This window comes from Chroicocephalus ridibundus, chromosome 28, assembly GCF_963924245.1.
Source record: "Chroicocephalus ridibundus chromosome 28, bChrRid1.1, whole genome shotgun sequence".
In the NCBI taxonomy this organism is placed as follows: domain Eukaryota; kingdom Metazoa; phylum Chordata; class Aves; order Charadriiformes; family Laridae; genus Chroicocephalus; species Chroicocephalus ridibundus.
Genome location: NC_086311.1, coordinates 238,527 through 252,122, shown reverse-complemented (window position 1 = coordinate 252,122; position 13,596 = coordinate 238,527). Strand labels below are relative to the sequence as shown.

The 13,596-nt window shown below is 68.1% G+C and overlaps 2 protein-coding genes across 3 annotated transcripts; both read right to left on the bottom strand.

The window, feature by feature from the left end:
* Positions 1-1,573: 1,573 nt before the first annotated feature.
* HSD17B8 (hydroxysteroid 17-beta dehydrogenase 8) lies at positions 1,574-6,852 on the bottom strand. Of its 2 annotated transcripts, XM_063318798.1 has the most exons (9): positions 6,775-6,852; positions 5,446-5,678; positions 5,231-5,347; positions 4,011-4,106; positions 3,790-3,875; positions 3,225-3,309; positions 3,110-3,152; positions 2,441-2,515; positions 1,574-1,672 (listed from the first exon to the last, which is right to left on the bottom strand). In XM_063318798.1, the coding sequence occupies exons 1-9, from the start codon at positions 6,818-6,820 to the stop codon at positions 1,656-1,658; spliced, it is 798 nt and encodes a 265-aa protein (XP_063174868.1). In that variant the 5' UTR covers positions 6,821-6,852; the 3' UTR covers positions 1,574-1,655. The 2 variants fall into 2 exon arrangements, with proteins under 2 accessions (XP_063174868.1, XP_063174869.1); XM_063318799.1 differs by lacking the exon at positions 3,790-3,875.
* A 1,004-nt stretch (positions 6,853-7,856) lies between these two features.
* SLC39A7 (solute carrier family 39 member 7) lies at positions 7,857-13,572 on the bottom strand. Its single transcript, XM_063318724.1, has 8 exons — positions 13,428-13,572; positions 11,746-12,312; positions 11,463-11,631; positions 11,272-11,343; positions 11,064-11,186; positions 10,853-10,984; positions 9,529-9,725; positions 7,857-8,145 (listed from the first exon to the last, which is right to left on the bottom strand). The coding sequence occupies exons 2-8, from the start codon at positions 12,274-12,276 to the stop codon at positions 7,894-7,896; spliced, it is 1,476 nt and encodes a 491-aa protein (XP_063174794.1). The 5' UTR covers positions 12,277-12,312; positions 13,428-13,572; the 3' UTR covers positions 7,857-7,893.
* Between the last annotated feature and the right edge of the window lie 24 nt (positions 13,573-13,596).

Sequence of the window (13,596 nt, the reverse complement as noted above, 5' to 3'; positions counted from 1 at the left end):
GGACGGAGCATCCCGGGGGCATTCCGGGATCCACCGGGAGCTGGATGGAGCATCCCGACGGGGTCCCGGCACCAACCGGGAGCGGGATGGAGCATCCCGGGGGGTGTCGAGATCCACCGGGAGCGGGTCGGGACCCACCGGGGAGCATCCCCGCCTCCACCGGGACCCCCCCTCCGGTGCCCCTCTCCCGCCCCCCCCCCCCCCACTTCCTTCCCACGAACACCCGTGGGGTGTCCCCCCCCCCCGCCCCGTCTTCCAACCGTACCAAACCCCCCCCCGCCCCGGCCCGGTTCGCCCCCTCTAACCCCGCTGACCGGAGCGCTCCCTCCGGTCCCGCTCGCCCGGCGGCCGGTAATGGCGGAGGACGGCGGGGCACAAAGCCGGGGCCGCCCCCCCCCCTTTCCCCCCCCCCCCGGGTGGGGGCCACCCAGCGCGGGGACCCCCGGGACACCCCCCCTCAACTCTCCCCCCCCCCCCGCTCCGCCATCCTTAAAGCCCCGGTTGCCCCGAGTGACGGGGCCCTGAATGGGCGGCATCTCCCGGGCCCCCACCGGGCGCCGGCTTCAAACGGGGCCCCCGCCCCCTCCCCCGCCCCTCCCCCTCCGCCCCTCCCCCCCGCCCCCTTTGTCCCCGGGCCCCGGCCCCGGCCCCAGCTCGGGGTGGCGGGGGGGGGGATGGAAAGGGGGAGGAAACTGAGGCAGCGCAAAGGGATCCAGGCGTCCGGGTGGGAGACCACCCCCCCCGCCCCCCTCCCAAGACCCCCCCCCTTGTAGGGCAGGGGACCCACGTGTCCGGGACCCCCCCCCCCCCAGACCCCCCCGTTGTCACCCCAATTAAGACAGGGGACCCAAGTGTCCGGGTGGGGGACACACACCCCCCCCCAAAACACCCCCTCCCAGAACACCCCCTCCGTTGTCACCCCACGCAGGACGGAGCACCCAGGTGTCCGGGTGGGGGACCTCCCCCCGCAAGACGCTCCCCCCCCCCCCCCCCCAACTTGTCACCCTACACAGGACAAGGGACCCAAGTGTCCGGGTTGGAGGACCCCCCCTGGGTAGGAGACACCCCCCCCCCCCGTTGTCACCCCAATTAGGGCAGCGGACTCAAATGTCCGGGCAAGGGGACACCCCCCTCCCTCCCCCAGCCAAGAACCACCCCCTTGTCACCCTATAAAGGACACACCCCCCCCCAAACCCCCCCCCTTGTCACCCCATTTAGGGCAGGGGACCCAAGTGTCCGGATGGGAGACACCCCCCCCCCCCCCCCGAGACCCCCCCCCCCGTCACCCCAATTAGGGCAAGGGACCCAGGTATCCAGGTGGGGGACCCCCCTGAGACCCCCCCCATTGTCACCCAAAGGACGGGGGACCCAAGTGTCCGGGCGGGGGACCCCCCCCAAGACCCCCCCCCGCCTTGTAGGGCAGGGGACACAGGTGTCTGGGACACCAGCCCCCCACCCTGAGACCCCCACCCCCCGTTGTCACCCCCCGCAGGACAGGGGGGTGACACCTGGGGGGGATGCCTGGGTGACAGCAGGTGACATCCACGCGACAGCAGAGGCGGTGACAGCGGGGGGGGGTGGGGGGTGTCACCCCGTTTATTTGGGAGGGGGTGACACAGGGGGGGGTGACACGGGGGGGGGTTTGTCCGGATCTGTCACATGAAGAGTCCCCCTGAAAGGAGAGAGATTGTGGGGACAGGGACACTGGGGGGGGGACAACAAGGGGACATGGGGGGGGAAACACAGGGACATGGGGGGGACATGGGGACACTGTGAGGGGGACAGAGGGACACGGGGGGGCATGGGGAGATGAGGGACATGGGGACATGGGAGAGACATGGGGACACTGGGGGGGAGATGGGGAAGGGGGGGACATGGGGACACTGGGGGGGCATGAAGACACTGTGGGGGGACATGGGGACACTGGGGGACATGGGGACACTGGGGGGGCATGAGGAAACGGGGGGGACATGGGGACATTGGGGGGACACACGAGGGGGACATAAGGACACTGCGTGGGAGACAGGGACACGGGGAAGACATGGGGACACTGTGGGGGGGGACAGGGGGACACAGGGACATGGGGGGGCATGGGGAGATGGGGGGACACAGGGAGACTGAGGGGACGTGGGGGGGACATAGGGACACTGGGGGGGGACATGGAAACACTGTGGGGGAGATGGGGACATGGGGGGACATGGGGATGCGGGGGGACAAGGGGACATGGGGGGCATGAGGACACTGGGGGGGACATGGAGGGGACATAGGGACACTGTGGGGGGGACAGGGGGACACGGGAACATGGGGATGCTGGGAAAGGACATGGGGACACTGCCGGGGGGTGGCACGGGGACACTGGGGGGAAGACACAAGGACACCGGGGGACACACAGGCACACTGGGGGGGTGACACCGGGGGGGGGGTGACAGCACGTCCCCACCTGTCACCTCCACGCTGGCCCCCGTGATGTAGCTGCTCTCCTCCGAGGCCAGGAAGGCGCAGACGTCCGCCACGTCTGGGGGGGGGACGGGACACGGTGACACCCAGGGGACCCTCCTGTCCCCCTGTGTCCCCGTGTCCCCCCACATCCCCCTGTCCCCCCACGTCCCCATGTCACCCCATGTCCCCCCATGTCCCCCTGTGTCCCCCCTGTCCCTATGTCCCCCCTGTCCCCACGTCCCCCCTGTCCCCACATCCCCATGTCCCCCTGTCCCCATATCCCCCCCGTCCCCACATGCCCCCTTACCCCCCTGTCCCCATGTCCCTCCTGTCCCCTCATGGGCCCATGTCCCTGCCCCCATGTCCCCCTGTCCCTCTGTCCCCTCCCGTCCCTATGTCCCCCCACATCCCCATGTCCCCCCTATATCCCCATGTCCCTCCATGTCCCCACATCCCCCTGTCCCCCTGTCCCCCCCCACATCCCCATGTCCCCCCGTCCCTATGTCACCCTATGTCACCCCATGTCCCCCCGTGTCCCCGTGTCACCCCATGCCCCCCCATCCCCCTGTCCCCTCCTGTCTCCATGTCCCCCTGTCCCCCCGTGTCCCCCCTGTCCCCTCCCGTCCCCATGTCCCCCCACGTCCTCATGTCCCCCCATGTCTCCACTCACCCTCCGGGTCCCCGAGGCGTCCCATCGGCACCATCCCTGCAAACTGAGCCAGGACAGCGTCACCCCATCCGTGTCCCCAAGTGTCCCCTCACCGTGTCACCCCCCCCCCCATTACCTTCTCCAGCACCTTGGGGGGCACCTTGTCCGTCATGGGGGTGACAATAAACCCCGGCAACACCGCGTTGCACCGGATCCCGAACCTGGGGGTTGGGGACAGGGACATCCGTGGGGCTGGGGGTGTCCCCCCCCACTGTGTCCCCATGTCCCCCTGTGTCCCTGTGTCCCCCTGTCCCACCCCCAGTGTCCCTATGTCCCCCCCATGTCCCCATCTCCCCCCGTGTCCCCATGTTCCCCATTTTCTCACGCCCCCCATGTTCCCATGTCCCCATGCCCCCGTGTCCTCCCTTCTCCCCATGCCCCCCCCGTCCCCGTGTCCCCCGCACAGTGTCCCCATGTCCCCCCCATGTCCCCACCTCCGCCCACATCCCCATGTCCCCCCTGTCCCTATGTCCCCCCATGTCCCCCCATGTCCCCTGTCCCCGCATGTACCCATGTCCCCGCCCCCATATCTCTCCTATGTCCCCATACCCCCCCATCCCCATGTCCCCCCTGTCCCCGCATGTGCCCGTGGGGCTCGGGGTGTCCGTCCCCCCCCACCTCGGTGTCCCCATGTCCCCTACTTGGCCAGCTCCTTGGCACAGGTCCGGGTCAGTCCCTCCACCCCGGCCTTGGACGCCGCGTAGTTGGCCTGGCCCAGGTTGCCCACCTTGGGGGGGTGACAGGAGGAGGGGGTGCCACAAGGTGGGGGGGTGACAGGAGTGGGGGTGTGTGTGTGTGTGTGTGACACCAATGTGGGGGGTGACACCCTTGTCCTTGTCCCCAACCCCGCGGCGCTGCCCACCTTGCCCACGATGCTGCCCACGTGGATGATGGAGCCACCAGGAGCCCCCGCGGCCACCAGCGCCCGGGCCACCGCCTGTGTCACCAGGAAGGTCCCCTGGGGGGGGACAAGGGGCCATGGAGGGCGGGGGATGTCCCCCTCCATGTCCCCATCCCCCCATGTCCCCCCCGATGTCCCCCATATGTCCCCATGTACCTCATGTGCCCCTGTGTCCCGCATGTCCCCCCCACATCCCCAATGTCCCCCCGTGTCCCCATCCCCCTGATGTCCCCATGTCCCCCATATCGCCCATGTCCCTCCTGTCCCCATGTCCCCTGATGTCCCCTCAATGTCCCTGTGTTCTCTCTCTCCCTGTCCCATTGTCCCCCGGATGTCCCCATGTCCTCCATGTCCCCCTGATGTCCCCATGTCCTCCCTTGTCCCCATATCCCCGTGTCCCTCATGTGCCCCCCACATCCCCAACGTCCCCCCGATGTCCCCATGTCCCTCCGATGTCCCCCAATGTCCCCCATATCACCCACAACCCTCCTGTCCCCATTCCCATGTCCCCGTATCCCTCCGATGTCCCTGTGTCCTCCCTGTCCCCATCCCACTGTCCCCCATGTCGTGTCCTCCGTGTCTCCATATCCTCCCGTGTCCCCCCGTCCCCATGTCCCTTGATGTCCCTATATCCCCCCATGTCCCTGTATCCCCCCAATGTCCCCCATGTCCTCCGTGTCCCCATATCCTCCCGTGTCCCCCCGTCCCCATGTCCCCTGATGTCCCTATGTCCCCCCATGTCCCTGTATCCCTCCGATGTCCCCCATGTCCCCGTGTCCCCCATGTCCCCATATCCCCCATGTTCCCCCAATATCCCCCTGTCCCTGATGTCCCCCCTGTCCCCGTGTCCCCCTATGTTGCCATATCCTCCCATGTCTGCCCGTCCCCACGTCCCCTGATGTCCCTATGCCCCCGCTGTGTCTCTCCACGTCCCCATATCCCCCTGATGGCCCCATGTCCTCCATGTCCCCCCCATGTCCCCCATGTCCCCCTGATGGCCCCATGTCCTCCATGTCCCCCCCATGTCCCCCATGTCCCCATGTCCTCCATGTCCCCATATCCTCCCATGTTCCCCTGATGTCACCCTGTCTCTAACGTCCCCCATGTCCCCCTGTCCCCCATGCCCCTCGATGTCCCCTGATGTCCCCATGCCCCCCCTTGTCCCCAAAATGTCCCTGTACCGTCAGGTTGACCCCCAGCACCTCCTGGAAGTCCCCTTCCCCCAGCCGCAGCAGGAACTCGTCCCGGGTGACACCGGCGCACCCCACGCAGACGCTGGGGGGGGCCCCAAAATGCTCCTACACCGGGGGGAGGGTGGGGACACACACATGGGTGGGGGGGGAGGGACATGGGGCCCCCCCTGTGTCCCCACTCGGGGTTTGAGGGGGGGGTTTACCTGGACGCGGGCCAGCAGCTGGGTGACACTGGGGGCCGAGGCCACGTCCACCCCGAAGGCGGCGTGGGGCCGGTGGGGGGGGCTCCCCATCTCGGCGTGGGGTGTCCCCCCCCCAGCGTGGAGCCCCCCCACGGTGTCCCCAGCCCCCGCTTCATCCCGGTCGGCCACCGCCACCCGGGCGCCCTCCCGTGCCAGGCGGGCGCAGACGGCCCGGCCGATACCGCTGGCACCTCCTGTCACACCAGGGTGGGGGGGTGGGGGGTGTGTGTGTCACACACGTGGGGGGGGAGTCACCCGTGGGGTGCCCCACTCAGGACACCCCCCCACGGGTTATCTGTCACCCACCCCACGTGGCCCAGGGGATTGTGTCCCCCCACCCAAGTGCCACCTGTGGGGTCTGTCAGCCCCCCAAAGTGCCACCTGTGGGGTCTGTCACCCCCCCCAAAAGTGTCACCTGGGGGGAATTTCACCCCCCAGTGTCACCCGTGGGGGGTTTCACCCTCCCAAGTGTCAGCCATGGGGCCTGTCACCCCCCCTCCAAGCGTCACTCGTGGGGTCTGTCCCCTGTCCCGAGTGTCACAGGGATTGTTGCCCCTCTAACGGTGTCACCCGTGGGGCCTGTCCCCCCTCCAAAGTGCCACCCGTGGGGTCTGTCACCCCCCCCAAGTGTCACTCGGAGGGTCTGTCACCCCCCCCAGTGCCACCCATGGGGTGTTTCACTCCCCCCAAGTGTCACCCATGGCATCTGTCCCCTGTCCCCGGTGTCGCAGGGATTATCCCCCCTCCCATGGTGCCACCTGTGGGGTATGTCACCCCCCCAAATGCCACCCGTGGGGCCTGTCTCTTGTCCTGAAGTGTCACAAAAGATTGTCCCTCCCCTCCCATGGTGCCACCCGTGGGGTCTGTCCCCTGTCCCAAGTGTCACAGGCATTGTCACCCCTCTAACGGTGTCAACAGTGGGGTCTGTCACCCCCCCCAAAGCGCCACCCATGGGGCTCTGTCACCTCATGTCACAAGAGGTTTGCCCCCCGCCCCCCCCCAACCCCAGGGTCCCCCGTGGGCTGTCACGCCCCCTCCACGTGTCACAGGGGGTTGTCCCCCCGTGTCCCCCCCATCTGCCCCCCCTCTCCCCCCCGTCACAGAGGCCTGTGTCCCCCCGAATGTCCCCGCCTGGGGCCTGTCACCTCCCCCCTCCCTTGGTGACTGTCACCCCCCCTTGGGGACTCTGTGTGTCCCCCCCTCCCCGTGTCCCCACGCCCCCCCACGTCACACGTGACCCCGCCCCACGTGGGTGTCGTCCCCCCCCCCACCACACCACGTCACGGCCACCTGTCACCAGCGCCACGGCCCCGCCGAGCCGCCCCGCCGAGGCCATGGCGGCACCGGAAGTGACCAGCGAGGCGCCGCGGAGCGGGCACAGCGCGCGACCGCTCTACACCCCCACTCTATGGTCGGTCCTCCAACAGCCCTAATTTCACCCTCGCTTTTTTCCCATTTTTTTTTCCGGGGGTTTTTGGCGTCACCCGGATTCCTGGGTCCCCCGTAGGGCCTGGCCCCATGGATGCCCTCAGGGCCCGTCCGGCTCAGCTCAACATTTCTTTTTTAATTAATCAAAGCCATAATCCGTAACAGTCATTACAAAAAATACCCCCCCCCAACACCCCAAAATCCACCCGGCAACAGGGCACCCCACGGCCCGGATGCCTGGGTGTCTCCCCCCCACCACGTGTCACACACCCCCCCACCCCCCCCACTTTGGTCCCCATCCCAGGGAGCCCCCACTCATCCCAGGAACACCCCAAAATCAGGGAGCCCCCCCATACCAGGGACACCCCCCCCCAAATCAGGGAGCCCTCCAATCCCAGGGAGCCCCCCCGTTCCCAGGGAGCTCCCCCAAGTGAGGGAACCCCCCAATCTCATGGAACCCCCCGCATATCAGGGACCCCCCCGAATCAGGGCCCCCCCCCAATCTCATGGAACCCCCCCATATCAGGGACCCCCCCAAATCAGGGGGCCCCCCCCCATCCCAGGGCCCTCCCCCTAAATCAGGGACGCCCCCCATCCCAGTGAGCCCCCCGAAATTATGGGTAGCCCCCCCATATCAGGGACCTACCCCAATCCCAGGGACCCCCCTAATCAGGAGGGCCCCCCATTTCCCAGGGAGCCCCCCAGATCAGGGACCTCCCCCAAATCAATCCCAAGGAGACCCCCCTCCAAATCAGGGAACCCCCCCCTAAATCGGGGAGCCCCCCCCATCCCAGTGAGCCCCCCCTGAAATGATGGAGCTCCCCGGCTCCCCCCCCCAAATTGGTCCCTGGCTAAAGGTGGCTCCCCCTCCCCAGAGGGATGAGCCCCCCTAAAATGGGGCACATGTAAGGGGGGGGGGGGACACGACTGGGGACACCTCCCCGCCCCCCCCCCCCCCCCCCAACTTGTTCCCACGGTCCCCTACTCGTAGTGGGCGATGGCCACCATCATGGCGACGCCGGCCAGTAGCCCCAGGAGCTGGAGCAGGGACTGGAGGGGCCCCGCGTCCCGCAGCAGCTCGGGGAGGACGGTGACGGTCCCCACGTAGATGAAGCCACCGGCGGTGAAGGGCAGGACCCCCAGCATGGCGGCCTCCCCCGCCCCCTCCGCCAGCAGCGAGCAGGCCGCCCCCGCCACCGCACCCAGCGCCGTCACCAGCTGCAGCCGCATGGCCTGCGGGCGGGGACAGGGTGGCACTGGGGGGCACTGGTGGGGACACCGGGGGTACTGGGGACACCGGGGGTGCCGGGGGTACGGGGGACACCAGGGGTACTGGGGACATCAGGGGTGCTGGGGGCACCGGGGGTGCCGGGGGCACCGGGGACATTGGGGGTGGTGGGGACACTGGGGGTGCCGGGGGTACTGGGGGTACGGGGGACACCAGGGGTACTGGGGACATTGGCGGTGTTGGGGGCACTAGGGGCACCGGGGGTGCTGGGGACACAGTGGCACTGGGGGGTGGTGGGGGTACTGGGGACATCGGGGTTGCTGGGGACATCGTGGGTGCTGGGGGCACTGGGGACACCAGGGGTACTGGGGACATCGGGGATGCTGGGGGTACTGGGGACACTAGGGGCATTGGGGACATCGGGGGTGCTGGGGGTACTGGGGACACCAGGGGTACTGGGGACACCAGCAATACTGGGGACACCAGAAGTACTGGGGGGACTGGGGACACTGGTGATGCTAGGGGTACTGGGGACACCGAGGTTACCTGGGGATACTGGGGACACCAGGAATACTGGGGACATTGGGGATACTGGGGACACTGGGGACACCCGGAGTGCTGGAGACACCAGGGGCACTGGGGACGCCAGGGTTACTGGGGGTACTGGGGACACCAAGCATACTGGGGACATTGGGGGTACTGGGGACACCAGGGGCACCAGGAATGCTGGGGACACCAGGGGTACTGGGGGCACTGGGGACATTGCGGTCACTGGGGGCACTGTGGGGTACTGGTGGGTACTGGGGACACTGGAGGGTACTGGGGGCACTGGGGACACCGGTTACTGGGAGCACTGGGCGTACTGGGGACACTGTGGGTACCAGGGACATTGTGGTTACTGGGAACACTGGAGTACTGGGGACACCGCGGTCACTGGGGATACTGGGGACACCAGGAACACTGGGGACATTGGGGGTACTGGGGACACTGGGGACACCCGCAGTGCTGAGGACACCCGGGTTACTGGGGGTACTGGGGACACCAGGAATACTGGGGACATTGGGGGTACTGGGGACACCAGGAGCACCAGGAGTGCTGGGGACACCAGGGTTACTGGGGGTACTGGGGACATTGCGGTCCCTGGGGACACTGTGGGGTATTGGGGACACTGGTTACTGGGAGCACTGGGCGTACTGGGGACACCGCGGCCACTGGGAAAACCGGGGTACTGGGGACGCTGTGGTCACTGGGGACATTGCGGTCGCTGGGGACACCAGGGGTACTGGTGACACCGTGGTTGCTGGGGACACTGGGGGGTACCGGGGAGGTGTGTGGGGCGGGGGGGGGGGGGGTTCTGGGGGTTAACTGGGAGCACTGGGACCTCTCACCTTGCGCTTGCTGCAGCCGGACTGGACGAGGATGGCGAAGTCGCCCACCTCGTGGGGCAGCTCGTGCAGCAGCACCGTCACCGCCGTCACCGTCCCCAAGCCCGTCCCCGCCAGGAAGGAGGCCCCGATGGCCAACCCGTCCGTGAAGTTGTGAGCCACGTCGGCCGCCAAGTTCAAGTACCCCGACACCTCCATGGCTGCGGGGACAGCCGGGGGACGTCACCTTCCCTGTCACCCCCCTCCCTGTCCCAGTGTCCCCGTGGGGTCCCACTGTCCCTTCCTGTCCCTTGCCCCACGGGGTGCCTGTCCCCCATCAGGCTCCCAGATGGCCCCCGCTCCAGTGGCCCTGGAGATGGCCCTTGTCCCCTCCCGTCTCTGTCACCCCCCCTCCAGTGTCCCCGTCCTCACTGGGGTCCCCGTGTCCCCTTTAGTCCCTGTCACCCCCCTCCAGTGTCCCCATCCCCACTGGGGTCCCCGTGTCCCCTCCCGTCTCTGTCACCCCCCTCCAGTGTCCCCATCCCCACTGGGGTCCCCTCCAGTCCCTGTCACCCCCCTCAGTGTCCCTGTCCCCACTGGGATCCCCTCCAGTCTCTGTCACCCCCCCTCCAGTGTCCCTGTCCCCACTGGGGTCCCCATGTCCCCTTTAGTCCCGGTCACCCCCCCTCCAGTGTCCCCGTCCCCACTGGGGCCCCCCTACAGTTCTTGTCACCTCCCCACCATTGTCCCTGTCCCATCGGTGTGTCCCCCCCAGCCCTTGTCACCCCGCGTGTCCTTGTCCCCACTGGGGTCCCTCTTGTCCTCCTGTCCTTGTCCCTGGAAGGATCCCCTTCCCCCGCCCCCCCCCCCCGCAGTGTCCCTGTCCCCATCCAGGTCCCTCTTGCCCCCCCATCCCTGTCCCCTGTCCCACCCCCACTGCCCCTGTCCCCATCGCGGCCCTCCCCAGTCCTTGTCACCCCTCGCAGTGTCCTTGTCCCCACTGGGGTCCCTCTTGCCCCCCCCTCCCTGTCCCCTGTCCCACCTCCAGTGTCTCCATCCCCATCAGGGTCCCTCTTGCCCCCCTGTCCCCATCCCCCATCCCATCCCCACTGTCCCTGTCCCCATCAGGGTCCTCCCCCAGTCCTTGTCCCCCCTCCCAGTGTCCCTGTCCCCACTGGGGTCCCCCCCCAGTCCTTGTCACCCCCCCCCAGCATCCTTGTCCCCATTGGGGTCCCTCTTGCCCCCCTATCCCTGTCCCCCATCCCATCCCCACTGTCCCTGTCCCCATCAGGGTCCTCCCCAGTCCTTGTCACCCCCCCCCCCTCGCGGTGTCCCCGCGTCCCCATACCCGACTCCTCGGTGGCCTTCCCCGCCGGCCGGCTCTTGCCACGGTGGCCCTTGGTGGCCGTCCTCTCCCCACGCCGCCCCGCCGCCCCCGGCTCCTCCTCACCTTCGCTGGAGCTGCTCTTGGCCTTGACCCCTGGGGAGGGGGACAACGAGGTGGTGGTGGGGGGTCAGTGTCCCCCCCCCCCGCACCCCCCTGCAGAGATGTCACCTACCGTGGCCGTGGCTGTGGCCGTGGCCACCTTTGGCGTGTCGCACGAAGGTCTCCACCACCAGGAAGGCCACGATGCCGGCCAGCACCCACATCCCCACCGTCAGCATGCGGCCGTGCTCCTGGCCTGGGCCAGGGGGACACCGTGAGCGGTGGCACTGTCCCCTCCTTGTCCCCACGGTCACCCCCCACCCCCCTCTAAGTGTCCTTACCGTGGTGCGAGTGGCCGTGGCCGCCCGGCTGGGCGTGCGCGGGACCGCCCTCGCCGTGATGCGCGTGGGGGGCTGCGGGGGGGACACAAAGGACAGGAGGGTGAGCGCCACCACATCCCCGCTGTCCCCAAGGTGGCCGGGGGGGGGGACGGGGACGGGGACACGGCGACAACGCAGAAAGGGACACTCACCCAGGGCGTGGGGGATGAGGTGGAGGAAGGCGTCCCCCAGCAGCCCCCCCGCCGCGAAGCTGAGGAGCAGCTTGAGGAGCCCCTGGTGCCGGGGGGCGTTGGACTCCACCGGGATGAGGAAGAGGACGAGGTACGGGGCGGCGCTGATCACCAAGGTGGCCGCCATCGTCTGCGAGGGGACACACAGGACGGGGCGGGGTGTGGGTCACAGGGTGCCACTCCCCCTCCCCCCCCACAACATCCCCAAGGGGTCTTTGGTGGTGGTGGGGGTGGGGACACTCACGTGCATCCACAGCGTCACCGTGTCCTTCCGCGGGGGTGGCGGTTTGGGGGGATCTGGGGGCAAACGCTCGTGCGAGGGGCGGTGGGCGTCCTCGTGCGAGTGGCCGTGGTGCCCGTGGTACAAGCCCTCGTGCGAGTGGCCGTGGTACATGTCCTCGTGCGAGTGGCCGTGGTGCAAGCCCTCGTGCGCGTGGCTGTGGCCGTGGTGGAGGTCCTCGTGCGAGTGGCCATGATGGCCGTGGTACATGCCCTCGTGCGAGTGGCCGTGTCCGTGGTACATGTCCTCGTGCGAGTGGCCGTGGCCGTGGTACATGCCCTCGTGCGAGTGGCCGTGGTGCAGGTCCTCGTGCGAGTGGCCGTGGTGCCCGTGGTACATGCCCTCATGCGAGTGGCCGTGGCCGTGGTGCAGGTCCTCGTGCGAGTGGCCACCCTCGTGCGAGGCGGTGGGGGCCAGCAGCAGGCAGAGGGCCAGCACGGCAATGGCAGCGGTGAGGGCAGCGCCGAGTCCTCGCGTCCGGGCGGCCGCCGCCATTGCCCCGGTGAGGGGAGACGGGTCAACCAATGGCTCCTACCACAGAGACAAAGGGATGAGCGTCCAGACAAGCCCCAACGGCTCCCAAGGGTGGTCGTGGGAGAGACCATAGAGACAGAGCCCAGAGTGGCGCCCTTGGTTGTGCCATAGAGTGGTGGGATGGGGGGCTAGAGCGGCCCCAATGGGCCACACCATAGAGATGAAGAGGACACAGAGAGACCCCACCATAGAGACGAAGGGATGAGCGCCCAGACAAGCCCCAACAGCTCCCAGGGGTGGTGGCAGGAGAGACCATAGAGACAGAGCCCAGAGGGGCACCCCTGGCTGTGCCATAGAGTGGTGGGATGGGGGGCTAGAGCGGCCCCAATAAGTCATACCATAGAGATGAAGAGGAGACAGAGCCGCACCAACTGACTCTACCATAGAGTTGAAGGAATGAGTGTCCAGACAAACCCCAACGGCTCCCAGAGGTGAGGGGGAAGGTGGGGGGGGAGACCATAGAGACAGAGCCCAGAGAGGCACCCTCAGTTCTGCCATAGAGTGGTGACATGGGGGGCTATAGTGGCCCTAACGGGCCATACCATAGAGATTAAGAGGAGACAGAGAGGCACCAACCAACCCTACCATAGAGATGAAGGGATGAGTGTCCAGACAAGCCCCAATGGCTCCCAAGGGACAGACCATAGAGACAGAGCCCAGAGTGGTGGGACGGGGGGCTAGAGCGGCCCCAACGGGCCACACCATAGAGCTGAAGAGGAGATAGAGCGGCGCCAACTAACTCTACCATAGAGACGAAGGGATGAGTGCCCAGACAAGCCCCAAAAGCACCCATAGAACCGACCATAGAGACGGATCCCAGAGTGGCGGGACGGGGGGCTAGAGCGGTCCTAAGGGGCCACACGATAGAGACGAAGCGGAGCCAGAGCGACCCCACCACAGAGACGAAGGGCTGAGGGTGCAGAGCGGCCCCCCAGGGGCACCATAGAGAGGGGGAAGAAGCGGCCGGAGCGGCCACCGCACGGAAACCGGCGGGAAGGGCCGTAGAGAGGGCGGTGGGCCCGGCCATAGAGTGAAGGGGCGGGGGGGGCGGCAGAGCGGCCGGCGGCGGGGCCCTTCTATCCCCCTCTCTATGCCCCGGGAAGGGTCCTCACCGTCCGCGCGCTCCGTTCCCTCCGGCTCCGGGCCCGACGTGGCACCGCGGCCCCGCCCCTTTTCCCGCGAGCTCTCGCGAGCTCTCGCCCGTGGCGGGAAAGGAAGCCGGGAAGAAGCCGGGGCGGAAGTGGCTGAAGGCGCCGCCGCCATCTTGGAAGCGGGGCACGG